At 37.8% G+C, this 27,076-nt stretch overlaps 1 protein-coding gene across 3 annotated transcripts; it reads left to right on the plus strand.

Annotated features, from left to right (window-relative positions):
• The first annotated feature begins 3,442 nt into the window (after nt 1-3,442).
• LOC130947356 (inositol phosphorylceramide glucuronosyltransferase 1-like) lies at nt 3,443-8,663 on the plus strand. 3 transcript variants are annotated; one of them, XM_057876034.1, is made up of 10 exons: nt 3,443-3,819; nt 4,429-4,549; nt 4,701-4,886; nt 5,030-5,207; nt 5,996-6,131; nt 6,216-6,353; nt 6,432-6,566; nt 6,835-7,102; nt 7,231-7,354; nt 8,172-8,663. In XM_057876034.1, exons 1-10 carry the CDS (start codon nt 3,583-3,585, stop codon nt 8,299-8,301), a joined length of 1,653 nt encoding a protein of 550 aa, XP_057732017.1. In that variant the 5' UTR covers nt 3,443-3,582; the 3' UTR covers nt 8,302-8,663. The 3 variants fall into 3 exon arrangements, with proteins under 3 accessions (XP_057732017.1, XP_057732018.1, XP_057732019.1); XM_057876035.1 differs by having other exon boundaries at nt 5,030-5,193; nt 6,024-6,131; XM_057876036.1 differs by having other exon boundaries at nt 4,806-4,886.
• Nucleotides 8,664-27,076: the final 18,413 nt, after the last annotated feature.

Below are 27,076 nucleotides of genomic sequence, written 5' to 3' on the forward strand. Positions count from 1 at the left end.
ACAAGTTAGAGTCAAACGCCAGAAACAAGTTACAAACTGGAGTTTAACTCCAAAGAAGGCCTCTACACGTAAAAGCTTCAATGCTCAGCCCAAGCACACACCAAGTGGGCCCGGAAGTGGATTTCTGCATCATTTACTTATTTCTGTAACCCTAGTAACTAGTTTAGTATAAATAGAACTTTTTACTATTGTATTAGCGATCTTTTGGAATATCTTTGGACCATTGTTCACGTTTTGGGAGGTTGGCCATTCAGCTATGCCTACCTTCTTTTCACTTATGTATTTTCAACGGTGGAGTTTCTACACACCATAGATTAAGGTGTGGAGCTCTGCTGTTCCTCGAGTATTAATGCAAAGTACTATTGTTCTTCTATTCAATTCATGCTTATTCTTGTTCTAAGATATTCATTCGCACACAAGAACATGATGAATGTGATGATTATGTGACGCTCATCATCATTCTCAACTTATGAATGCGTGTCTGACAAACACTTTAGTTCTACATGCAAACAAGCTTGAATGTATATCTCTTGGGTTTCTAATCAACGATTCACATCGACTCCCCTCTGACAATGGGGGATTTGAATCCGAGATTAGAATCTTCATGGTATAGGCTAGAATCCATTAGCAGCATTCCTGAGATCCAGAAAGTCTGAACCTTGTCTGTGGTATTCCGAGTAGGATCTGGGATGGGATGACTGTGACGAGCTTCAAACTCACGACTGTAGGGCATAGTGACAGACACAAAAGGATAGTAAATCCTATTCCTACACGATCGAGAACCAACAGCTGATTAGCCATACGATATCTGTGCATGGTATTTTTCATCTGAGATGAGAAATCCGACAATTGATTAGCCGTACAGAAATGGTAGAGGACCATTTTCACTGAGAGGACAGAAAGTAGCCATTGACAACAGTGACACCCAACATACAGCTTGCCATAGAAAGGAGTATGAAGGATTGGATGAGGCAGTAGGAAAGCAGAGATTCAGAAGGAACAATGCATCTACATACGCTTATCTGAAATTCCTACCAATGAATTACATAAGTATCTCTATCTTTGTTTTATGTTTATTTATCTTTTAATTATCAAAACTTCATAACCATTTGAATCCGCCTGACTGAGATTTACAAGATGACCATAGCTTGCTTCAAGCCGACAATCTCTGTGGGATCGACCCTTACTCACGTAAGGTTTATTACTTGGACGACCCAGTGCACTTGCTGGTTAGTTGTGCGAAGTTGTGAAAAAGAGTTGAGATTACAATTGTGCGTACCAAGTTGTTGGCGCCATTGAGATCACAATTTCGTGCACCATTAACCATGAGGGGTGCTGGCCTTCGGCAGGCTGTACCTTAAAGAACTTGTCTTTGAAGCCATGAAACGAATCTTCGAACACCCCGAAGAATCGCCTACCCTGGGCAGTCCAGAAGGACATAAACCCATTCTTATGCCTTCTCTTTTTGGAAGGGTTTGCTAAAACAAAGTGCCATAAAAACACTTCTACAGAGGTCAGAAACTCCAGGTATTCACAAATCATCTCGAAACATCGGATGGCGGCTCAACTATTCGGATGCAGCTGTGACGGTGCCACGTCGCACTAGTTTAGAAGTGCCATTTGGAAGGGGGAGAAGGGGATGCGAACCACCCAGGATGGTAAACATTGCCTTTTACATCCAAATCCAGTCGGCAATTCGGGGGGTGTTCAAGTTAAGATGACATATTCGCTCGTGGCCCGCTGGAACGAACACTTCGTAGCGTTCCTCCTCGGGACCTCCCCCGCACAATCGATCGGCATGGTGGAACTCCGTAAGCTCCTCTACGGTTATTTGTGAGGATGTGTCCTTCATGTCTGAGGTGACCCAGACATATCTGTCAACACGGGGCCTCGGAAGGGGAAGTTGCGCCATATCTATAGTGGGGGCACCACTCAAAGTCAAATTTATAGGTCGGGAAGCCGGAAAAACCGCAACTAACGCTATATACCACACTAATAGCAGCATGATTCAAACAAAACACATGTATAGCCTAAAAGATACAAAATGCAAAGGGATGGCAACAGTAAAACAACAGTAACAGAAACGACAGCAATCACTCATTAAAAAAGAAGATGCTTACCAAGAAGGAAGTTATCAAGTGATTTCAGAAACATCTGAGGAATCAGAGGCTAACCAATGCAGGGAAATCCAGAAAGCTCGAAAGGAAAATAGAAGAAGCAGCATAGGAATGATTCAAAAATGAGGAAAGAGAACGCGAAAATAAGGAAGAAAAACTAGAAACAAAAGAATAACTGCCGCAGAGAAGCGCGAAGGTTAGGGGTAAAGTGGACTTTTTCCTAAGCTTTCAAATAAGCCATAATGACATTGAATGACAGGCGCGGAGAACGAGGCGACGAATGACATTCCCTCGAAACAGTGAAACCCACTCGCGCGTAGGGGGCACACCCCTATCACGAGTGGCCGACCCGGTAAGGATCCAACCGAAGAGAGTAGAATAGAACGCGCCAACAACGGCACTCACGATCATAGCTGGCACGTTGGGGGCACTATTCCAGCCCGGTCCAACTGGTCCAATGTCCCGGCTCGGCCGGCTGACTCGATGGGTATGCAAAATCTGATCCGGGAGGAAACCCAAGACACTTCCTCCCCTCTAGCGAGGTACATGACTGCTGGGGAAGAAAATTTCCTGGAAGGCGGGTCTGCTCCCGTGGGACCTGTCCTAGGTGCAGACTATATAAGAGGAGGGTCCTACCCCTCCCCCAAGGTACGTCTCCTACCTCTCCCCCAAGGTACGTCTCCTTTTCTGCCACCTTGTACGGATTCTGACTTGAGCGTCGAAGTCGTTTTTGCAGGTGGCTCCCCCCTCATCACTCCAACAACCCGGGAGATCGTGAAGCTCCATCCCTCTCTCTCTAACGTTAGCTCAGGAGGTCTAATCTCGCACGAACGATCTGGATCAAGATCTTCTATTCCATGCATATGCATCACTTCCGACCCGTTCAACAACCGACAAACCAAACAATATAATTTTGTGTGTTTTTTTCTTATTTTTTAGATTTTCTTATTGTATGCCTTCGAATGTTCTCTTTTTTATATTTTCGAAAATTTTTCTAACGTATCAAAAAAGTAGGATGAGAGTTGATTACGTAAACTTTTTTATTTTTTTAGATTTAGATTAGCATGCGAAATAGGTAACGTTTCTCATGCTAATGAATTTTGTTTAATTTAATGTGCAAAATATTCTAGTAATTACAAAATATAAATCAGTCCCTCTACAAATTGCAAAAAATATGTTCTCTTTCCATCTAAGGAAAAATCATTTGTTGTATATAATATATATACATTAAAATTATTTTTACAATGACATTCCATAAAAAAATGAAAATTAATTTAAAATCGTAATATGAATCAATGGTTCAGAAATAACTGCATCCAAAAAGAAGAAAATTTCATTCCAACCGTTTGAACTTCGCTTAAGAACTCCAGAGACGAGAAACCTTTTTTTTCTCGAGAAAATTTAGAGAAAAAAGTATTTCGACATTTTCTCAGAGAATTTTGCCACCAGCGAAAATCGTCTCACCATGAAAGCACTCAATACGCCGTGGTTGTGTTTGTTAATTCTGTTACTCTTCGTTCGATTGGGAGCTTCCGATGGACATCGCAAGACGAACGAGGCATACGCTACTCTGTTGTACGGTGACGAATTTTTGCTTGGCGTTCGAGTTCTCGGGAAATCGATTCGTGACACGGGATCCAAGAAGGACATGGTTGTTTTGGTCTCCGATGGAGTCTCTGATTATGCTTGCAACCTCCTCCAGGTAACACTATCCTTTATAATTTGCTTTCACTACGATTCGCATTTATGTTGTTATTAGAGGAAGGAAAATATTGCTGCTCACGATGGTTGAGATTGATGCTATCGAAATTTTGACATTAAATGTCTGCATTATGCCTCATTTGACATTAATTGTAACATTTTTGTCCAGTCCAATAATATATTTCATCTTAGATATTTAGTTCTTTCCAATTTCTAATAATTATTGCACAATTTACTAAGACATTTTTGTCACTCAACAAAAACAAACAACAAAGCCTTATCTCAGGTTGACTACATGGATACACCATTGTGCCCTACAATGTTTATAGTGAGATAGTTTATGTATAATTTCTGTCACTCAACAATATAATTTTTTTAGTGTCCTTTAACTTAAATACTTTCTTAATATATTTTTTATAAGCTGCTAAAAGGAAATTTATTTGTGAAGGTAAGGAGTACATATATAGTTTTCTAGTTTTTTGTAATTAGGAGAGAGTAAAGTTTTCTTACATTTTGAGTGCATAAAAATTTTATTCTCTGTGTCCATGTGTTAAGTTTTTATATTTGGAGTTTGGTGTATCAGGTGTTTATAATTGATTATTTTTTGTAGGCTGATGGGTGGATAGTTGAGAAGATTAGTTTACTATCAAATCCAAATAAAATACGTCCATCGAGATTTTGGGGTGTATATACAAAGCTAAAAATATTTAACATGACTGACTACAAGAAAGGTAGCATAATTGTTGTTATTGTTGTCGATATTCCATTTGGTGTTGGTTTTGCATATACATATTGGAAACTATGGAGGTTATTGTAAAATTTTCATTTATATTAATTTGATGAAACTCCTCAGGTTTATGCATGTTTGATACATTATTGTAGTTGTATATCTTGATGCGGACACAATTGTGGTTAAAAATATTGAAGAACTTTTCAAATGTGCAAGATTTTGTGGTAACTTGAAGCATTCTGAGAGGATGAATTCAGGTGTCATGGTGGTAGAACCATCTATCTCACTCTTTAATGACATGATGAACAAAGTGAATACTCTGCCATCTTATACTGGAGGTAAAAGTTTTTTGTTTTGCTAATGTAAACAATGATTTTTGTTTTGTTCGTTTTCATTATTTCTTTTTCGAACTCCGAAGAATATATGTGGCTTTGATCCTTAGGGTTAACATTTTTCTTAAATTGTTGTTCTATTTGTACAGGAGATCAGGGATTTCTCAATTCGTATTACTCGGAATTTCCTAATGCACATGTTTTTGAGCCAAATATGCCTTCAGAGTCATTGAATAATAGAAAAGTTCCTGAAATGGAGCGACTTTCCACTGTTTATAATGCAGACGTAGGTCTTTACATGTTGGCTAATAAGGTACTAGAATATAGGTAATGAGGATAGTACTTTTCCTTTCAAGTAATGAGGAATAGTGAAATATTACTGCATAAGATGACAACATAAACACCATTTGCCCTTATTGGATCAATGCCTAACTGGTCTAAAAGAGTTCTACTCGTCTACTTGTTTGATGATTAATATTATCTTTTTTGTGAATAAAATATTATCATTTTAAGTGAAATTATAAAATTTAATGCCTGTCTGAATAATTTAAAGGAAGATGTGAACTCTTTTATTTAATTTTTAAATCTGAAAATTTCTTGAACACATGAAACTGCCTCCACTAAAATAACTGAAGAGTTTTCATTGTGTTTAGAGGGATTTCTTTTGCTATGTCTTGGAGTTAATGATGGAAATTAGAATAAATGCTGAAGCAGCACTTTATTCGCTATGCATTGTAGTGAATGATATTAATAATGATATAGGAATTCTTTATAATGATCCACTAATAATTCTTAGGTTTTCCTTTGTCTTCATGTCTTGACATTTTTCATCTTGTTTCACTTCTTGCTAGAAACTTGGTTTCCTGCATGTATGGTCTGTAAGGAACACTTGCTTTTGACCAATTCAAAATATTCTTGTTCATTTTTTTGAATTTTACAGCATTTAAGAGGTGGATGAACATGTTTTTATTAAGAATTGAATACCTCAGGTTCTTATGTGTTATTATTTTAAATATTTAACACTTGGCTCGAATTAGATGCTAGAATATTTCATACACATCAAAATATATGTAGTTAAATGCTTAAGTTCCTTTGCATTTCATCTTTTGGTATAGCCATCTTATTACAGTCAAATATATTCAGTGGATGGTAGATGAGAATGAACTCCGGGTGATTCACTATACACTCGGCCCTATCAAGCCTTGGGATTGGTGGGCATCTTGGCTTGTGAAACCTGTTGATGTGTGGCAGGTAAATTAATCATGTTGATCATTTTTCTTACGAAAAAAGCATGCTGAAATATTTGCTTTTTTTTTTTTGCCATTGATGGTGCAGAACATAAGGGAAAAGCTTGAGGAATCCCTTCCTGGAACTAGAGGGGGCCAAAATCCTAAAGATAGTCTTATTGTGAAGTTTCTTTTTCTATTTCCAATATGTGTTGTACTCTTTTGCTGCTATCGTTCATATCAGAAGGTTAGTCATCATAGTTTGTTACCACTCTCCTAGCTTTAGGAATTGAGATTAGTCTTAGAATCTTGAATCTTTCTGCAGAATCCATGTTGCTTTGGTTCCTTTTGTAGAACTTCACTATTTGATCATGTCAGACACCATTGTCATAAAATTAAATCAGGTGGATCAGTTGCATATATTAGCATTTCTACTTCAACCATCAGTTCCACCCATGAGGTCAGTTTTTTTCTCTACTCTATTGTGTTAGTTTTCGGTATTCGGATCCTGTCATTTGAGCCTTTCATGTGGACCCTATGAGTAGGCATAAAAATTTTGGATGCTCCACATGATCTGTTTTTCTCATCTGATAAATTGGTCACATGATGGTCTCACGTAAGAGGAACCCAGTCCTTGTTTAGATGTGCCCAATTATAATCCTTATGTATGTTTACTTATATGTTAATTTTTTTTTTATTGTGTTAAACAACTCTTCAATGGTGCTCAGTACAAAGTTCCTGCTTACTTGGGTGGCATTTCAGTCTGTGTCTGCTTTATGGCTACAGTGGTGTCTCTTGGACTAGCTTTCTTGTTAGTACCTCGACAAGTGACTCCATGGACTGGTTTGCTTTTGATGTACGAATGGACATTCACAATCTTCATTATATTATTTGGAGGTTATCTCCATTTGATTTCTAACTGGGGAAAGACCATGGCATCACGACTGCCTTCTTCGTCATCTCATGCCGAAGTTTCTGATGGCGATTTGGGAAAAGGTATATTCTTTGGCACTGAATCTTATTTTGGGTTGTCATCGTCGTTCATGTGATTAGCTGTGTCCTCAAGGTACTCATTCTTTTCTATTTCATTGTTATCATTGATTTGAACTCATCTATATTCACAGGCAATCAGCGACATATGTCATCGTGTGACGGTGCCACATGGTTCTATGGATTAGGGATGACCATCTTGGCTATTGCTGGTCCATCGATGCCTTTTCTTTTTGGGGTAACTGCTTTGTTTTTAAGGTAAGGTTTTCATTACAATTTACTAATAAAGATATCTTACTGCTGAATCTAAATTTGGAAGGAACATGACTAGCCTAGTTATTGAATTTTAATTTATTTTTTCGGTTAGTTTTCATCTTCCATCTTTATATTTTTGAAAATAGTTTTTGTTCCCATTGTGTTTTCGTTATCATTGTCTATTAGGTAATTATAAAATGTCAAAATTGAAATAAGAATATGACTTAGTTTGGAGAATGTATTTTTAGACACATAAATACATCACAAAGTGATGTGTCTAACCCAAAAGTGACTTGTATTTTTGGACAGAGGGAGTAATTCTCAAACTAACATCTGTTATATTATTTGGTTTGTTGAATAAATTACGTACATCCAATAGGCTTGAAATGTGAAACCCGTAATATATATCATTCATTACCATTATTAAGAAATGAAAGGAGGAACATTACTGTAAGGTTATTGCCATCTAAAGTAGTAATCTTTTTACTTATTTTGTGGCTCATGATTTTCATTTCTTCTCACTTTTATCACATTCAACTGAAGTGGTGGTTAGAAAGAGGTGCATTTCTTCGCTGTTCTTTTCTTGCAGTAAAGGGAGACTAGTAACTGTTCAAAAATGATAGTGTGTATTCCTAGACAAGGGATTCTCAATTTCTATCGTTTGTGCTGTAGTTTGCTGCTTTCTTTAATTTGCATTAAGCTTGAAGTGGATTATTTACCCACATTTCTGTCCTGTAATTCTAATTTTATTCATGAAAAATAAATTGCCCTCAGTCTATCTTTGGTTTTCCTCTTTTTATTGATTCTTATTTGTAAACAGGTTAGGTTTGATTGTTGCCGGGGTAATAATATTAGCATCTTTCATGACATACGCTTCCGAACATCTTGCTATCAGATCATTTTTGAAGGGCATTGAAGAATATGATATTGCAAAAAATGTGCATCCTTGATCTGTATTGTAAGGACTAGTGAAATTGCCGTGGACAATCGTTACTTTCGTTTGGACTCGGGACTGGCTATGCAAAGATTCGCGACAAAGTGCGATATTTAGCCGTAGAAAACACCCAGATAAAATTCAAGTCAGTTTTGGAAAAGTCCCATGACAATTGGTTCATGTAACTTAATTATGCTCAAGCTTGGTGGATGTTTAGATTTTGTTGTAAAGTACACGTAGTGTTTACTCTAGTGGCAAGTGTAATTAAAATATTTTTGTTATTCTTCCCAGTTTCCATTGTAACATCATTAATATTCTTTGATTACAATTGAGTTTCAAATCCGCTATAAGTTGTAGGTGTCAACCAAAAATAAAATGATCCAGTCTTAAGAAAGTGATTTTCGTTATGATGTTGCTCTCTTAATTGTGAGTTAAAAAAGCAAATGCTAGTTTGTTTGTTAATTTGGTAATATTCAGCAGAACAAATTCAATTAAAAAAATATATGCTATATGGTATTATTAACTACTATTTAATTATGCCAATGCTTAAAGTCTTTTGACCGCAGAATGGGGGAACGATCCTCTCAATATGTTTCTTCAATTGTTTTGTCAATCTTAACATTCAATTTGGGTTGATCAAGTAATAAGTTTATTTGTCTATTTAATCAAGTATCAGGGATTTAAATTCTGCCTTATGTATGTAGTAACTCATTGGTCAACAACAAACTTTTAAATAAAATTCAAATTTGCAATGGACTAATTTTTGACTTGTTGAGTTGTGGGATATTGTACAAAACAAAAAAAAAACATATATATCTTCTCTTACCATTGAAGTGTGCATAATAAAAAATCACATTTGATCAAAAATTAAAAACAAAATTTGAGAGGATATATTCTCCACGATAGATGATACGCGTTGGTTAGAGCCTGTAACCCCCTACTTCTTTATATCTTTTCCTCTATGTATCTTAATATCGGTATCTTATTTTAGGTTGCAGAAGTGAGAATAACATTATCTTTAGACAATGAGATAAAGGATTTTTTTATATAAAAAATTATTAATTTTTTATTGTGTAAAGAATATATTATTTACATTTTTGTGTATTTTCAGTTAATTTCGTAGGTAGAGTTATTTTGCAGGCACAAAAGTAGATTTATAGTCATATTAAACAAACATTGCTAACAAAATATGAATTCAGCAATACCGACTTTCTACTTGACAATTTTTACTTTTAAGTTAATCTCCATCAAAATTTAAAATATAAACATCAACTAAAAAATACTCTTATTTACATTCAAATAAAATATAAAAAATTTAAAATTAATAAAAAAGAAATCTAAATTTGTGTATTAGTTCAAATTTTATAAAGATTCCATTTCTATAAATTTATAAATTTAAAACAAAATATTTAATAATTTTTTAAAATTTATTAAAAATGATCATTTAATTCATTAATATCTAAAATAGTAATTATAATTTTTTATGTTGAAAAAAAGAATGTAATGAATTGCCTTCTAAAGTGGCGTAAAAGTTATCTTTGATTTTTCAAAATATGAAATTATAGATAGTCATAATAATAAAGAAACATAAAGAAATCAACAAATCTATAAAGTATGTGATTTAGGAAATACCTTAAGCATTATAAATCATCATTTAATTTGTGAAATAAATAATGTATAACAAATAAGGTTATGAAAATTGAACCATTCTACATATCACTCTAATTATTACTTCATCAGTTTAAAAATTTAATTAACTCAACCGTAATTACCAAAGTAATCGAACTATAATAAAATAATATATAAATTAAAAATAAAAAATATAATATATTCTAATATAAATCTTAAACATATACAAATTGAAAATACGGTAAATTACATAAGTAAATTGATTGAAAATTAAAATTACGTAGATATCTTAAATTGAATTTGATTACATACATGTCTCACTTGACTCTATATATAAATCAAATTAATTGGATTCGATTTAATATGTGTATGTTGTACTAATAGTAAGGCTTAGTTTGGATAGACAACTTAATTAAGCTTCTTTTGAAAAAGTATCGGAAACAATAAATGACTATATTAAAAGTAGGTTATAAATAAGTTATTTTGTGTTTAAATTTTTAGTTCTAAAAGTGCTTATTTTTTAATGTGATAAAAAATAGTAGTATTATGAGAAAAGTCATTTTTTTAACTTCTCTATAAGTTCCTAAATAGCTTCTTAGAAAGCTACAATTTGGTTTTGAAAATTGCACAAGATATTAACACTACTACTTTTTATAAGTCAATAGCTCAAAAAAGTTACTTTTGAAACTTTCCAAACGTGCCCTAAATTGAATTAACTTTATTCGATATAAAATTAATAAAGCATATATATGACTTGATTCGATTTACTACTGTACAACATATATATACTAATTCGAAGAAGTTTGATTCGATTTACTACTAATATAGATTATTAACATTTTTTACTTTTAAGTTAATCTTATTCATTAATTTTAAAACATAAATGTCAATAAAAAAATATCCTCCATTTTGATTCAAATAAAATATCATAAAAATCAAAATGAATAAGAATAAAAATTTAAATTTTGTATTTTAGTTCAAATTCCAGAAAATTTACATTTTTACAAACTTATAAATTCAGAATGAAACAATAAACGTTTCTAAAGAGTCGTTAAAGTCACATGACTTTTTAAATCGATTAGAGATAGTAGTTTTCTAAGTGTGAGACACAATACATAATTTTTAATTACCTGAGTTTTAAATACATGACATATAATTCGGATTAGGATAATTCTTGAAATTGTTTTCTCATAAGATTTAATCGGACAGGACTAGTTTTGATACGTTACATATAATTCGACCTAAGGACAACATTTGAATCTTATAAGACCTCGAATTTTTGGAGATTAAATAGTATGTTGTTTATAATTTATTATATTTGTTGATAATTTTATTTTAAGAAAATTAATTTTCTAAAAGTAATTAAATTAAATTTTATGATACTTTAATTTTAAAATCTATTAAGATTTATAAAACTTTTTAAATAATTGAGTATTTTCCTATTAGAAACTTAAAGTTTTAGTAATTGAAAATAATGAGAGTTTTATACGATTTAAATTGAATAATTAAAGGTTTTGATTAATTTTATAAACTTAAAAAAATTATTTATTTATCTCTAATTTTAAATTAAAATACTTAATTAAATATAATTTATAAAATAAATAATATTCTTAAATTTAATTATATTGAATTAAATTTAATTTTAAATTAATACTCCACCCAAATACTAATTTCCAAATCAAACCCTAATTTTTCCTAACCATAACCCTCACACCTCTTCTCCTCACCATCACACACACATAAACATAAGGAAGAAAGAAATAAAGGGAAAACGGAAACAGGGGAAAAAGGGAGAGAGAGATCCGAGGGAACAGAGGGGAATAAGGAAGAAGAGAAGAGGATAGGGAGATTGTGCCGCCGCTGTGTGTCGTCATTGCCGCGCCGCGTCTAGCTCGTCGTTGATCTGTCCACGAATAGCCGTCGTTGGAGGAGCTTTGAGCCAATAACTGTCGTGCTTCTTGCTCGCCGTTGAGCAAAGCTGCGAGAGGAGAGAAGGTCGCGTGGAGGAGGAAGGGATCGTTGGGTACCGCTGCGCTTTGCCTCCGTCGGCGCTGCGTTTTGCTCCGTCGCCGCTGCCGCTATTGGTTTGCTGTGGCCGTGGTGAGGAGCGCGGATGAGACAGTCCGAGAGGAGAGAGGGAGTTCGCAAGGAGAGAGTGGGATCTCGCACTGTCGTGCTCCTTGCCATTACGTCCCGTCAGCGCCGCCACTCATGTCTGCTCCCGTTGCCACCGTTCTAGCTGCCCGACACCGCCGCTGGAGCCCCTATCATCTTGGTAAGTATTTTTGTTCTAGAAACCTCTTGAAATCAGTATTCTCTTTTGAGTTGTTAAAGGTTTTGAGATGTTGGTAATGTAGGGTCGCATTCTGGGTCTTGTGTGTTGAGTTTAGTGGCTGTTGCATGTGACATCAGGCTATTGCATCATCATCGGAGTTACCAGTTCTCTGTTTTCTCAGTTATTCATAAGTCTCTGTTGAGTACCAGTGCTTGCATGTCACGTTTGGGGTTTTAGTTATTGTTGTAGAAGCATTATGGAGCTGTGGCTGCGGCTATTGCTATTGCAGGTGATAAACCCATATTTCATGAGTTATTTTGTGCTTAGTTTGAGTGATTTATTCAATCCTTCACCCACTTATTCATATTAATTGCATGGTTTTACTTTCCTTTCCTTATTATGTGATGTATGTGAAAAACATGTTTTCTAAGCTTTAAAATTAATTATTTTAATTACCTTTATTTCCATTCGATGCCGTGATTAGTGTGTTGAGTTGTTTCAGATTTTCTAAGGCAGAATGACTTAAAGGATGGAAAAGGAAACATACAAAAATGGAAGGAAAATGTGAAACGGAGCTTCAAAGAAACTGGCACCCACGCGATCGCATGGACGACGCGATCGCGTGCCAAAGGCAAAGAAGCAGCGACGCGGCCGCATGACTGACGCGACCGCGCGCCTTAAGCATAACGCATACGACCCGGATGCGTGATTGACGCGACCGCGTGGCAAAGAAAAGCTCCGAATAACGCGACCGCGTGACCCACGCAGACGCGTGACAGAGGCCACGAATCAGAATTTACAGAATACGCCACAGCGATTTCTGAAGCCCTTTTTGGCCCAGATCCAAGTACAGACAGCATAGACTAGAGGTTATAAAGTGTGGGAATGCATCCATTCAGGGAGAGCTCACATTTTTATTTTCAATGATTTAGATTTAGTTTTGAGGGAGGTTCTCTCCTCTCTCTCTCTTAGGATTTAGGGCTTCTCTTTGTTTTTAAGAGTGACTCTCGATCCAGGTTTTATATTCCTTTGTTTTAAGATTACCTTTCACTATGTTTATTTATTCCAGCTTTGAATTGATTATTTACTTTTATGATTCAAGTTATGTATTATTCCATGTTACAGATTATTATTAATGATATTTGAAGTATTCCAGTTTATGATTGTTCCTTTTAATTATCATTGTTTCCGATTTGAAGATATTTTTATTCCAGTAATTTACTTTCTCTCTCTTGGTCTTGGTTAAGAAATTAGTAACTCAACAGTTATCAAACTCAACATAATTGATAATCGTTATCTCGCTAATTGAACTGAACTTCGATAATCCTAACTTTTTCTTAGGAAATAAATAGGATTCGAAGGTCAACTAATTAGTCCTTTGACTTTCCTTTACTTTAAAGGTTGACTAAGTGGAAATTAGATACAACTTTCATTATTATTGAGAGAGATCACCAAGTTGGACTTCCAATTTCTCTTACAGTTATTAATTACTTTTAATCGCCATTTAAATTAATTGTCATTTAAATCACTTGCTTCTCATCTTCTAAACCCCGATTACAACCTTTATAGCCAATAATAAGAACATACCCCCTTGCAGTTCCTTGAGAAGACGACCCGAGGTTTGAATACTCGATTAACAATTTTTAAAGGGGTTTGTTACTTGTGACACCCAAACATTTGTACGAAGGGATTTCTGTCGGTTTAGAGACTATATCTACAACGCGACTGTTTTTATGAACTTCTTTACTGGCAAAAATCCTAACGTCAAAATGGCGCTGTTGCCGGGGAACTGCTAACGTGTGCCTTATTATTGGTTATTGTAAATATTTTTCTTTTGTTTGTTTATTTATTTTTAATTTTATTTGCTACCATGAACTCTCACCCTTCTCGCTTTGAGTTTGGTTCTAACTTTGTTGAAGGAAATAGAAGTTATAGCAGGAATATGCATCAAGGTCAGACCAATCAAGGATGGATGGAGCCAAGAGGATCTAATCAACCCTTTAGGCAACAACACCCTCCGAGATATCCTGGACAAAGACCATTCTACAATGCATACCCAGCTGAAAGATACGGTGGACAACCTTGTAACTACCAACAAGCCCCACCCCGTGCATATAGGCCACCCTCTCAACATAACCTCGAACCACCACACTCACAAGCTTCTTTTCACCATTCGCCACCATATGATCCTTCCTTACCCCAATACCAACCGAATCACTCCCAATTACTACCATCCTATTTTGTATCATGTCCAAGTCCAGCAACCCGAGAAGCAGAGGTTCGCCTAAAGGACACAGTAGATAATCTTCAAACAACCATTCAACAACTGGAGCAAGTAGTAATTCAATGGATTTCTAGGTGCTCAGATACACAAGGATCAGCCACAGCCCCATGTGGACAGTCTAATGAAGAACGAAGCATGAAAGAGATACCAGAAACTCCAATGGACAAGGCAGGGAATGAATTCGTACTAGAACAAATAGAAGAAGCTGTCATTGTCCAAGAAGAAGAGTTGGTTGAGGATCTAGGAGATGCTGAACCTCCATGGGAATCCAGAACTAAGGAGAACTCCGTCAGGGACGTTACAATTAATGCTGAGGAGGATGGTACACAATCCCCAAGGCAAGTCGTTTATGAAAAATCAGACGGAATAATCCAAAAAGCAAATTCCCTTAATGATGACAGCCACAAGTCTAGCTCTCTTGGTAATGAACTTGCATCCGCAAGTGAATTCTCTGAGATCGAAGAATCTTCCCCAAGTGAATGCGAAGATGATGTGGAGGTAGACTTCTCTCAACCTCCAATCTATGACTCAAGTGATGAGGAAGACATAGGAGACTTCGACCAGGACACAGATACAATTGAGGACTCTTGCAAGGGTGTGGAGGAATTCACAGAAGAGCATAAGGGAGTAGAACTTACAGAACCACCCGAAACACCTATCCCAAGGCCACTACCACCTAATACAAGCTTCAAGTGGGTACAATCCTTAACTTATAACTTTACTTATTCACTTGAATATGGTTTACTTGAAACAGATGGCCAACTTAGAGCTCTCTGCGGCTTTAAGAGTAAGAGGGAAATGGCTCGTACTCAGAGCTGGTGCACAAGGTTCAATAAAGTTTCACGCTTCACCTCGAAGTACACGGATTGGTATCGTGCTCAATTGCATGGATCACGGAGAACGTTTGGTTACCATGGTGAGATTCTACTCTTTAAACCGCCCGGATGGAAACAGGTAGATCAAGACGGAGGCGGATTTAAAAGCAAGGCTTGGAATCCTAGAGTTTATTCTGACATTTATCACCCCGGGAACCTAAAAATCTGTTTGTAGCTGCTCAGAAGCTTTACATGCCTAGTTTGGGACCCCGGAGGCTATTGGCATTCCAAGCACTGGTGGAGATTTTTGGACGAATTTAAGCATAAGCCACCATAATAGGAAACTCCTCCGATGTCCAACTTAAGGACTTTAACTAAAAGTGCTAGGTGGGAGACAACCCACCATGGTATGGTCGTTTCCTTTTCAGTTTATTTCAGGTTGTTTGTTTTTATTTTTATTTCCTTTTCATTTTACTTTAGTGAACCTGGAATCATGCATAGCACTCATATTAATCACTGTATTCTGCATTGTTCATGCACAAAAAAAAGGGTGTACGACGCGATCACATGCCCTATGCGATTGCGTCCTATTGCGAAAACACAACCCACGCGACCGCGTGACCCACGCGGCCGCGTGACCTAAAGATCGGCGTAAAAATCCAACGTCCAGAAAGTTAGGCTGGAATCGTGCGGCCCCTGTGCGTTTTGCACAAATTGGCCCACGCGATCGCATGCCCCATGCAATCGCGTCTTTTGCAAAAACAATATCCCACGACCGCGTGAGCGACGCGATCGCGTCACATGGATTGCACTACAACGTCGAAGGAGACAGAGAGTTGCGCTGAAACAGCGCTGGAGTCGTGCGTTTAGCACAACTTCCAGCGACGCGATCGCGCGACCCACGCGATCGCGTCACCCCCATTTTCACCCCCACCACGCGACCGCGTGCCCCACGCGGCCACGTGGATTTCAAAATATAACTCTCCCAGGTCACGCGAAACCCCAATTCGCGCAGCCCACCCCCCCAATCTTCTTCCCCCTCTCTCTTCCCTCAACCCTCAACCCTCAACCACCACTCAGCCACCATCGCCGCCACCTCCCCCACCGCCCAACCACCGGCGTCCACCCACAGTCGCCACCCAACCCCTTTTTTTCCCCTTCCTTTCTTCTTCTTTCTTCCCCTTCACCCCCTCCTCCGTCACTGCCCCCCCTCCGCGCCACCACACACCACCACCGCCGTCCACCACCACCCCCTTCAACCAGCCGCACCCACCCCCAACCCCATCACCACCTCCCTTTTCCCCTCTCTAACCACTGCCCCTCCGCGCCGCCGTGCCCTCCACCGCACCAGAAGCCACCGCCGCCACCACCCAGCCACTTTTCCGTCCCGTTCTACTTCTTTCGCTTCCCAGGTTCCACAGCACGCACTCTTTTTTATCCGTTCGTTGTTTTTATTATTTTCTTTTTCGTTTATGTTCATGTTTAGGCTAGCTAGATATGCATGTTGTAGTGGATTTTAGGTTGTTAGGTAGTTTAGACTGTGGTTAGTGGATTTAGGTCTGTTTATTTGCACTTTTCTTGTTTCTGTTTTATCATATTTGCAAATATGATGTTGCTAATATCTTGTTCATATGCTGTATTTCTTGTATCTTGCCGCTCTTTACATTGAATTTTCATGTTTATATTATCTATATGTACCTGCAGCTTGACTTTTTAATTCATATGAACTGCTTTGATTGTTGTTTATTTTTCGGGATAATCCATATTTAGCCGGAATGCTGCCCAAATTTCTTTAAAATATTTTCATTCATGTTTTGGTTTGGCAATTTGAACTCTGTTTTACTCTGCTTTACCCGGACCATTTCATGAGTGCTTAGGCATGCTTTGTTATCCTTTAGATTTCCTGGTTTTTCAACTGCATCTGTGATGTTCTGATTCCAATTCTTCTGTATATCTCTTTGAATCAGCATCCGATTGTTTTCCTTATTTGGTTATGAGTTACTTCTATTCATACTTGTGAATCCTGGTTACATGGAATATTTTCTTTATGCCACTTACCTTAACCCACTTTTTACTGACTCACTGATTTTAACTTCCTAACTTCCTTTTTCAAATTCTAACCATACTAATTTCTTTTGAAATCCCTTTTCTGACTTTCCACTTTCCCCTAACTTTCTATCCATGGCATATTGATTGTTTTTCTATATAACTTGAATTCTGATACATTTTGGATTGTACATTATTCCTTTCACACTTTTAAACTGCTTTACATTCCTTAATACACCTTTACCTAACTCATTTACCTCATTCTCATTCTCCTTTGCCGCTTTGAGTTTCTTTGTTTAATTGCCTATTTGCTTTCATATTTTTATATTTCCTGGTTTTCTATTTTTCAGGATGTCCACCTCACAGAGAAAAGGGAAAAGCAAGGCTACTGGCAAGCGTAAAAGAGGAGACCCCTCCCAGTCCATCATTGACTTAATGCATGATTCTTCATGGCGGGAAAAGAACTTTACACAGCAGGAAAAAGCTGACCAGCTGCTCCCTGCAAATGATCCCACAAAATTTGCAAACCGGTATGTGAGCTGAAGTATCCGGCATTTGCAACCTCTAGGAACATATACCTAGAGAGAACTCTGAAGATTCCAGAAGCCCTCCGACAGTACACCACTGAGCAAATCAAGCAAAGAGGATGGTTCTTTCTGAAAAGAGCATTGGCAGAGGTTAATGCATCTTGGGTTAGGGAATTCTACTGCAACTACTACCTTACTACCCTAGATACAGTGAACCTGAGAGGAAAACCGATTTTGGTCACTGAGGAGGCCATATAGCACATTCTCCAGCTCTCGGCCAAGTCTGATCAGCCTGATGGTTATAAAAAGGCTGAGGAGGATGCGCCTGCTGCGTTTTGATTGGGATGCAGTGAAGGCTCGGATAGCTCTCGACCCGACTGTTCCCTGGGAGATGGGTCAGGACACCACCATGCCCAGAGGGATCAAAAGGGTGTACCTAAATGATGAGGCTAGGCTTTGGCATCAAATCTTGAGCAACTATGTGATGCCGAGTACTCATGAGACGGAGATTCTGGCTGCCATGATCACCCTCCTATGGTGTGTGATGGAAGATAAGGACCTTTATCTACCACGCTTCATCCGGCATTATATGGCCAGGGTCCATGTCTGAGGCACCCTCCCTTTTCCTTATCTGGTTACACAGCTAGGCCGTCAGGCTGACGTGCCATGGGAGGATGCCGATGAGAGACCACCAGCAGCGGACTGCAGGAAGATCATTCCTCACAGCAGGAACTTCCTAGCTTTGGGCTACAGACCACCACCATTCACTGCTACTGATGAGACAGCCCCACCGTCTGCTGGACCTTCTTCATCCACTGCTGCCCCTGCTGCCACCACTGCCCCTCCACCTACCTCAGAGCCCGTATACCGCCTAGTGCACCACCTTTTTCGCCAGCTTGATCAGATGGAGCGCCGTAACCGGCGCCGGTATGAGAGATTGGAGCGTCGCAGCCAGCGTCGCTATACGCATCTGAAGCTGATGATCCGACAGGGCGCTGACATCCCCTCCGAGCCCGACACACCATCCGAGCCATCAGAGGAGGAGGAGGATGAGTACGAGGAGGAGACTCATTCCCAGGCGGAGACCCATCAGCAGGCAGGCGCAGAGCACACTGCCCCACACCAGGAGGTCCCACATCAGATTGAGGCTACAGATCCGCAGATCCCGATCCAGTCAGCACCTCCTCTACAGCAGCCAGTCCCTCAGCCCACCCCCACCACAACACCTCCAACTACTACCCCTACCAGTGATGACACCCCTTCACACCCGGCCTGACTGAGCATCAGGGACGATGCTTCATTTTAAGTGTGGGGAGGTTACCATCTCTGGCGTTTTTATTTTGGTGAACCACTACATCTCTTTTTCTTTTATTTTGGATATTTTTCTGTATTTTTCATTTTTATTGTTATTTTCTGAGTACTTATACATTGCTACTTTGATGTATTTCTACTCTATTTCTGCATTTTGCATTTTTAGTTCATATTTTAGCTATTTAGTTTATTTTAGTTATTTAGTTTAGTTTGCAATTCTAACTTATTAGTGGATTAATTAGTATAGTTTACCCTTTTTAACATAAGATAGCATAGTCTAAATTGAAAAATATAAAAAGGAAGTAAGCTAGGAAATTGAACATAACAGATTTAAATCCATAAACCTTGTATATATAAGCATTACATGATGTAGTTAAACTGACAACATTTCATCAAGGAGGAACATTAAAACTTTAAAAGACACCCTAAATAATTTTTTTTTATGAGAATAATGGGAATGTTTAACTAAACGTGCATAACATATATGAATTATATATGATGCTTGAGTTAGAGAACACACAGCCTGTGAGTCTTGAGCTTAATTGTATGGTTGCATTTAAACCATAATTTTATTCCTGTGTGTTTCGCTTCTTTTTATTCTGATGTTCTTTACTTTGCTTTAATCTATATGTCCAATTATAGAATATAGAATGTAGATACATACCAAAAGAATGATTGAGGCCATCATTTGATTTTAGCTCACTTATCCCAAAAATAGCTTACCTTTTACATCACCCTTGTTAGCCCCCCTTGAGCCTTTTAAAACCCCTTTATTCTATTTAGCCAAATTACTAGCCTTAAGCAGAAAAACAAAAGAAAATCCCAAGTGAATCCTTGGTTAGCTTAAGATAGAAAATTATAAATAGAGTAAATTGTGGAAAACCTTTTGGGAACATGGATGATAGAAACAAAAGGTAGAAAAAGTTGAAAGAAATAAAATAACTTAGAATTTTTTGGAAGCATGCTCATGAGAAATCAAAGCGACTCAATTACCATGTGCAAAATAATAATAATAATAATAATAATAATAAGAATTGAGGCATGAGCATGTAACAACAAGTGGGAAAATATGGAAAAATAGGTAAATAAATTTTGTTGTATTAAATATGTATGTTAGGTGAGATCTTAGTCTAATTAAGGATTCACTTATTAGCTCACTTATCCCTATACATAAATCCTTACCTTTACCTTGGCCCCATTACAACCTTAATTAAAGACCTCATGATTTTTGGTATGACTATACTCTATAATTGTTGATTGGTTAGATGAAGAACAAAGTTATAGGAAGTAAGAATAAAAAGAAAAGTAGAGTGAATAAACCCAATAAACACTGAGTGACTAAAGAGTAAACACAAAATCCAGTGAGGGTTCAATAACTCATCAACATATATCTGTGCTTAAATTACTAATTGTTTTGCAAGTTTGTACAATATTTTTCTTTCCCATCTCATTTGCTAAAATGCTTTATTATTTGAGGGTTGGCTATATATACATATGACTCCTTGAGAATGTGAATTAATTTGGCTACATGAAAGCTTTATATATGAGTGGATAAATTGGAATTGCATGACTCATTTAGGTAGATGCATTTAGAATAGGTTGCATTGCATAACATTCCACCACTTTAACCTAACCTTAATCTTCATCTTGGATTTAGCATGAGGACATGCTATTGTTTAAGTGTGGGGAGGTTGATAAACCCATATTTCATGAGTTATTTTGTGCTTAGTTTGAGTGATTTATTCAATCCTTCACCCACTTATTCATATTAATTGCATGGTTTTACTTTCCTTTCCTTATTATGTGATGTATGTGAAAAACATGTTTCCTAAGCTTTAAAATTAATTATTTTAATTACCTTTATTTCCATTCGATGCCGTAATTAGTGTGTTGAGTAGTTTCAGATTTTCTAAGGCAGAATGACTTAAAGGATGGAAAAGGAAACATACAAAAATGGAAGGAAAATGCGAAACGGAGCTTCAAAGAAACTGGCACCCACGCGATCGCATGGACGACGCGATCGCGTGCCAAAGGCAAAGAAGCAGCGACGCGGCCGCATGACTGACGCGACCGCTGATGGAGTGCAGAAGCTGGTGAATTAAAAATTTATTAAAATGGTTACGTTGCAAGTATAGTTCTTAACTCACCAAAAATCTGCCTATCAATTTAGAAATATGTCAGAGAAAGTTTAAATTAAAATTACTGGGAGTTTTAAGTCCTAGGTCGTCTCCCAACGAGTTGCAGAAAAGTGTGCTGTTTTATTAATCAGATATTCCAAAAAGTTGAGCTAAGTAAATTAGGATTTAAATTGAGGAATTTTAAATAATATAAATAAATGTCTTGACTGGGAATTGATTGGTTAGAATCTCTATCATTGATGGAATGATTTTTAAGATTGATTTATAATTAATGGTTACTCTGTTTGGTTATCCCTTACTAGGTAAGGGAAAGTCAAACAAGTTGGAATGCCAGATCTGTTCACGAGTTACAACCCACTTAGTTCAAAGGGATTGGCGTTGGTGACAGGATAGCAATCCAACAATTAACCCAACTACAAATTTTTTCTTCAATCCTTCCAACTCAAGAGTTCCTTTTAATCAATTCCCCATCAAGTAATGAAACTACTCACGCATTGTAAATAAAGAATCCATGGCACATGAAAGGGAATTAAAAGAAGACATGATTATTGGAATTGAAATTAAATTAAAAAGAAATAATCCTTGCATTAATTAATCATAAAAGTATCTGAATGGCAAAATTGAACATAACAAAGAACATGGAAGAATAAAACCAAGTTAAGAGAACAAACTTGAGTGATGAAGTCTTGATGAGGAAATAACTCTTCTCAATGTTCCAATGCTAAGACCAATTGAAAGTTAAAATTCTAAAAGCTATAGAGAGAAAACCTAAGAGAGTGAAAAACTAGATCTAAACTACTGAATGAATGTGTCTCCATTATTTCTGCATATTCTCCGACTCTAGTCTGCTATTCCGGGCCAAAAACTGGGCCGAATAGGGTCCAAAATTGCTGGTTTCAGATTCTGCAGATTATGCAGATCGCGCATGTCACGCGATCGCGTCGTCCATGCGGACGCGTCTCTTGCGCTTTTCCTTTTCACGCGTTCGCGTCATCCAAGCTACCGCGTTGCTTGTGCTTTCCAATCCGCGTGGCCGCGCAAGCCATGCGGCCGCGTCACCGCGATCTGCGCTCCTTCGCGCGGTCGCGTGAGCCATGCGACCGCGTCACTTTTTGCTGGTTATCTCTTTAAATTCTTGTGTTCCTTCCATTTTTGCTAGCTTCCTCTCCAATCTCTGTCTCATTCATGCCCTATAAAGCCTGAAACACTTGACACACAGATTACGGCATCGAATGGAATAAAGGAGAATTAAAATTAAATAATTAAAGTCTCTAGGAAGCAATTTTCAAACATGTAATAAATTCAGGAAGGAAATCTAAATGCATGCTAAATTGATGAATAAGTGGGTAAGGATCATGACAAAACCACACAATTATACACAATATAAACTATAAAATAGTGGTTTATCAACCTCCCACACTTAACCATTAGCATGTCCTCATGCTAAATTGAAGGAGACAAGGAAATAAGTATGAACATGCAGAAACTCATGAAATGCAATGCAATCCTACATATATAAATAAATGCAACTATATGATTATTGTCCACTTGATCAAATGTAAATACGCCCTTCAAAACAATTACAAATCAAATTCCACTAATTCTATCATCATATAATAAAACCGATAAAAGTGCAAGAAGATAGCTTATGAAGGTCGGAAACATGAAAATTCAAGCATTGAACCCTCACTGATAATGTATGTACGCTCTAATCTCTAGTGTATAGGGTAATCACTCTATTCTTCTCTAGTCATGTTTATAACTTTTGTTTTTCTCCTAACTAATCAACAATAGTTAATATACCAATGCAAACATCATGAGGTCTTTTCAGGGTTGTAATGGGGCCAAGGTGCAGGTAAGGGTATATATATATATGGCAAAGTGAGCTTTATAAATTGAATCTTTAATTAACCTAAGCTCTCACCTAATATATATATATTCTAGATACTTTTAAATTCATGCCTAGCTACCCATAATTCCCTTTTTCAACCCATACTCATGTTTCAACCTTGTATTTTAATTCTATCATATGTGCATTGATCTTTGAATTATGAATTTAACATTGGGGTAATGTTGTCCCCTTATTTATTTGTTTATCATTTTTTTAATTGAAATAAATAAAGCTTATCAATGCACATAGATTTTTGATTCTTATAGTTTCACATGAATGGGTATCCAAATTTCCTTTAAATTTTCATGACACATTCCCTTAACAACTTTTGTTCCCACAATTTCCCATACTTAACTAGCACACACAATTCTATCTTAAGCTAACCAAAGATTCAATTTGGGATATGCAATTGTTTTTCAGCTTAAGGTTAGTAATGTGGTAAAATATAGAACAAATGGGGTTTTAAAGGCTCAAAGTGGTTAACAAGGGTAATTGAAAAGGGTAGGCTTGATTTGGATAAGTGAGTTTAAACAAATAATGGCCTCAATCATGTGCAAGCATGTAAATATAATAAATATTGGACATATAAGATAAAACAAAATATAGATTACAATCATAGAGAAGTAAACACACAAGAATAAAATAATTATGGTTAAATAATGTAACCATACATAAAGGCTCAAATCTTTCACAGGTTGTGTGTTCTTTAGCTCAAACATCATGTTCCAAATACAACTCAAGCAGATTTATCATAAAAATTTTGAAAAATTAGTGAAATTTTGTTCCAAAGATAGATTTTTAAAAGAAACTTATTGTCTTTTCAATCAAGTAGAACATACATGCAACTATCCTAACCTATGCAATTTATTCTATTCTATAAAAGAAAGAAAAATCTAACTAAAATATCCTAATTATTGGTGTCAGAGAAGAGAATTTACCTCCGGAAGTCAGGTACTGACCGACCTCCCCACACTTAAGGCTTTGCACAGTCTTCGGTGCCATCTGTCAGGAACAGGGGTAGGCTGGTGGCAGTATCTCCACAGTCGGGACCATCATGGCTCCCGGTGCTGGTAAAAGAAGTGGAGTCCGGGGTGTCTGAGTCTCTGAAGCGTCCCTTGAGTAGCTCCTTGAGGTGTTTGAATCGGTGCTCTCTCATCTTTGCTTTCTGTTCATGCCGATCTAACTTTTCAAGTATCTGCTGGAGCAATTTCTCAGTGGTAGATGCTTGTGGTGTTGAAGAAGGAATATCTTCAACCGGCTCAGTAGGCTGGCTTGTAGTGGCTGCTAAAAATCTGAGCTATTTCCCATTAGGGACATATTGATCATCCCGTGGAAGCATGGCTTTGGTGTCCCCAGCTTTGCAGGAGACTCCGGCTGTTGAGACAAGATTTGAGACCAAGGCGGGGAAAGGTAAGTTGCCCGCGATTTGTACATGCTCCATAGCATTCCGGATGTGTCTTGAGAGATTCAGAGGTTGGTCTGTAAGGATGCACCATAGTAGAACAGCCATGTCCGCAGTGAAGGAGGACTCATGAGTGCTTGAAAAGACGTAATGGGACATGATCTGTGCCCATACGCGAGCCTCCAAGGTAAGTGCGGAAGCCAAGATTCCCTTAGGGCGGTTGCGGTGGTATCCGTAGATCCAACGGCTGCCAGGTAAAGCGATGACTCCGAGAATGGAGTCCCAGTCAAATTGGTATCTCTGGCGCTGAAGGGTGGCTTCTTGAAAAGCGTCCATTCCTGCTGGAATAGGGGGAAGACTCAGAACTTGCTGAATGGCCTCTTCTGTGATGGGGACTTGCTTCTGCCGGACATAAACAGACTGCAGGGTCGGTATGTAGAAGTTGGAGTAGAACTCAACTACCCAAGAAAGATTGACCTGCCTTGGCTGTCTCCGTAGGAAACCCCATTGTCTTCGCTCAATTTGCGGCTCAACAAAGGTGGTAATATTGGACGGGAGGATAAGAAGGTATTCATTGTTATAGTTTCTTTCTGCTAGGATAGGGAACATCTGCTCACAGTAGCGATTGGGAAATCGCGCAGTGTCCTTTGCTGGAAAGGCTTTCTCCTTGTCGTCAACCTTTATTATCCTCTTAACTCTTTTTGTTGAGGGCTTGATTGCGGTTGAAGAAGGCTCTGCCACTAATGCTCTTTTAGTTCCTCTTCGTGCTGGTGGTTTGGAAGTAGCTTTCTCTTTTCCGTTCTTGGTGGCCATCCTGAAAGAAGGGAAGAGAAAGGAAATTAAATTCAAAGAGATAGAGCAAGGAAGAGGGTATTGTAAGTGATAGTCAATGCACAATAAAGATAAATGGCATTAACACATGGTCCGGATTACATGTGAAAAGCACATTAATGGAAATATAGCAAGTATATGTAGGACAATGGAATGCAAGAGGTTTATTGGCATGCAGGCAAAGGCATGAGTAGCATATATCAAACATACAATGTCCAGTTTAGATTACCATTTGTAACAAACTATCATGTTTGTATTAACAATTAAATCTAATTAATAAAATAACAAGGGAAAGTTGTGAAAAGCAAGCATTAAATAGTATAGCAACATAGAGAAGTGCATAATGCCACATGAGCTTTTTCACAAATATATAGCATGCATGGTGAATAGGGTATAGAAAATATGAAGAGAAACATGCAAGCAATCCCTTAAATAGGAGAAAAATAATTGTCAAACAATTTGCAATAATCCACAAGCATATAATGATAGATAATGACTCAAAAGGTTTCTAACACCATGTAAAAAGAAAAGAAGAAGAAGAAAGAAAAAGAATGATTTGAAAAGAAAAAGAAAAGAAAAAGAGAATAATAATATATATACATAATATAATAAGGATGATGGAAAAGAGAAGAAGGTAAAACCTTATTAATGGAGGGGAGAGAGAGAGAGAGTGAAAGGAGAGGTAGAAGGGGGAAGGGAGAAAGAAGAAAGAAGGGGGGAAAAGAAAAAGTAGGATTTAGAGGAGAGAAAGATAAGATAATTTGGCTATTGGGTTAAGCTGTGCGGCGCATGCGACGCGGCCGCGGAAGGCACGCATTTGCGTGGGTGCGCGTTAGGTAAGACGACGTGATCGCGTCAGTCACGCGGTCGCGTGACCCGTGTTGTGCTGCTGGCGCGAGTGCAGCCTCGCTCCAGCACAACTCTCTATTCGATTCATTTTAATTGCCAAAATTGGGTGACGCGATCGCGTGGGTGACGCGATCGCGTGAGTGTGCGTCAGAAAATAATTGACGCGGCCGCGTCGGCAACGCGGTTGCGTGACAAGGATTGTGCTTCCAGCACCAATCCAGCACCACTCTCGCACAAGATGGCATTGTGCACCCTTTTACGTCGAAAATGCAAGGTACGCGGCCGCGTGGAGCACGCGGTCGCGTGGGAGGCCATGATTTCCATGCGACGCGGTCGTGTGGGATAATTTGTGCCTTTGGCATGACTCCAGCGCTGCTCCTGCGTAACTTTCTGTTCATTTTTATTTTTCTTTACTCCCCCTGCCACGCAGACGCGTCGCTGGTGCGATCGTGTCACGCGGCGAAATTTTTTTTTTAAAGGAAAGATAAAGACATGTAATTGAAAGAACACGAAAGCACTAATAAAGAGAAGAGTTATTTAAAGAAGAAAAACTAAAAGTGAAGAAAAGAACGATCGTACCGCGGTGGGTTGTCTCCCACCAAGCACTTTGCTTTAACGTCCGTAAGTTGGACGCTCCACTAGCTCAATCTGTTGTTTTGTGGGGATCTTCCAGGTGGAAGATCTCAAGCTCCTTGCTTTTTTGCACCTTCTCACCATGGTACAGCTTCAGGCGGTGTCCATTAACCTTAATAAGTTCAGAGCTTGAAGGATGACTTAGGTGATAAACTCCGTA

Source organism: Arachis stenosperma, chromosome 9 (assembly GCF_014773155.1).
Source record: "Arachis stenosperma cultivar V10309 chromosome 9, arast.V10309.gnm1.PFL2, whole genome shotgun sequence".
In the NCBI taxonomy this organism is placed as follows: Eukaryota; Viridiplantae; Streptophyta; class Magnoliopsida; order Fabales; family Fabaceae; genus Arachis; species Arachis stenosperma.

What these genes read in the sequence shown, in the direction of transcription:
- LOC130947356 (XM_057876034.1), top strand. Translation starts at nt 3,583, where the DNA reads ATGAAAGCACTCAATACGCCGTGGTTGTGTTTGTTAATTCTGTTACTC. An exon ending in TCTGCCATCTTATACTGGAG is followed by an intron (nt 4,887 to 5,029) that starts GTAAAAGTTTTT and finishes CTATTTGTACAG; the next exon opens with GAGATCAGGGATTTCTCAAT. An exon ending in CCATCAGTTCCACCCATGAG is followed by an intron (nt 6,567 to 6,834) that starts GTCAGTTTTTTT and finishes AATGGTGCTCAG; the next exon opens with TACAAAGTTCCTGCTTACTT.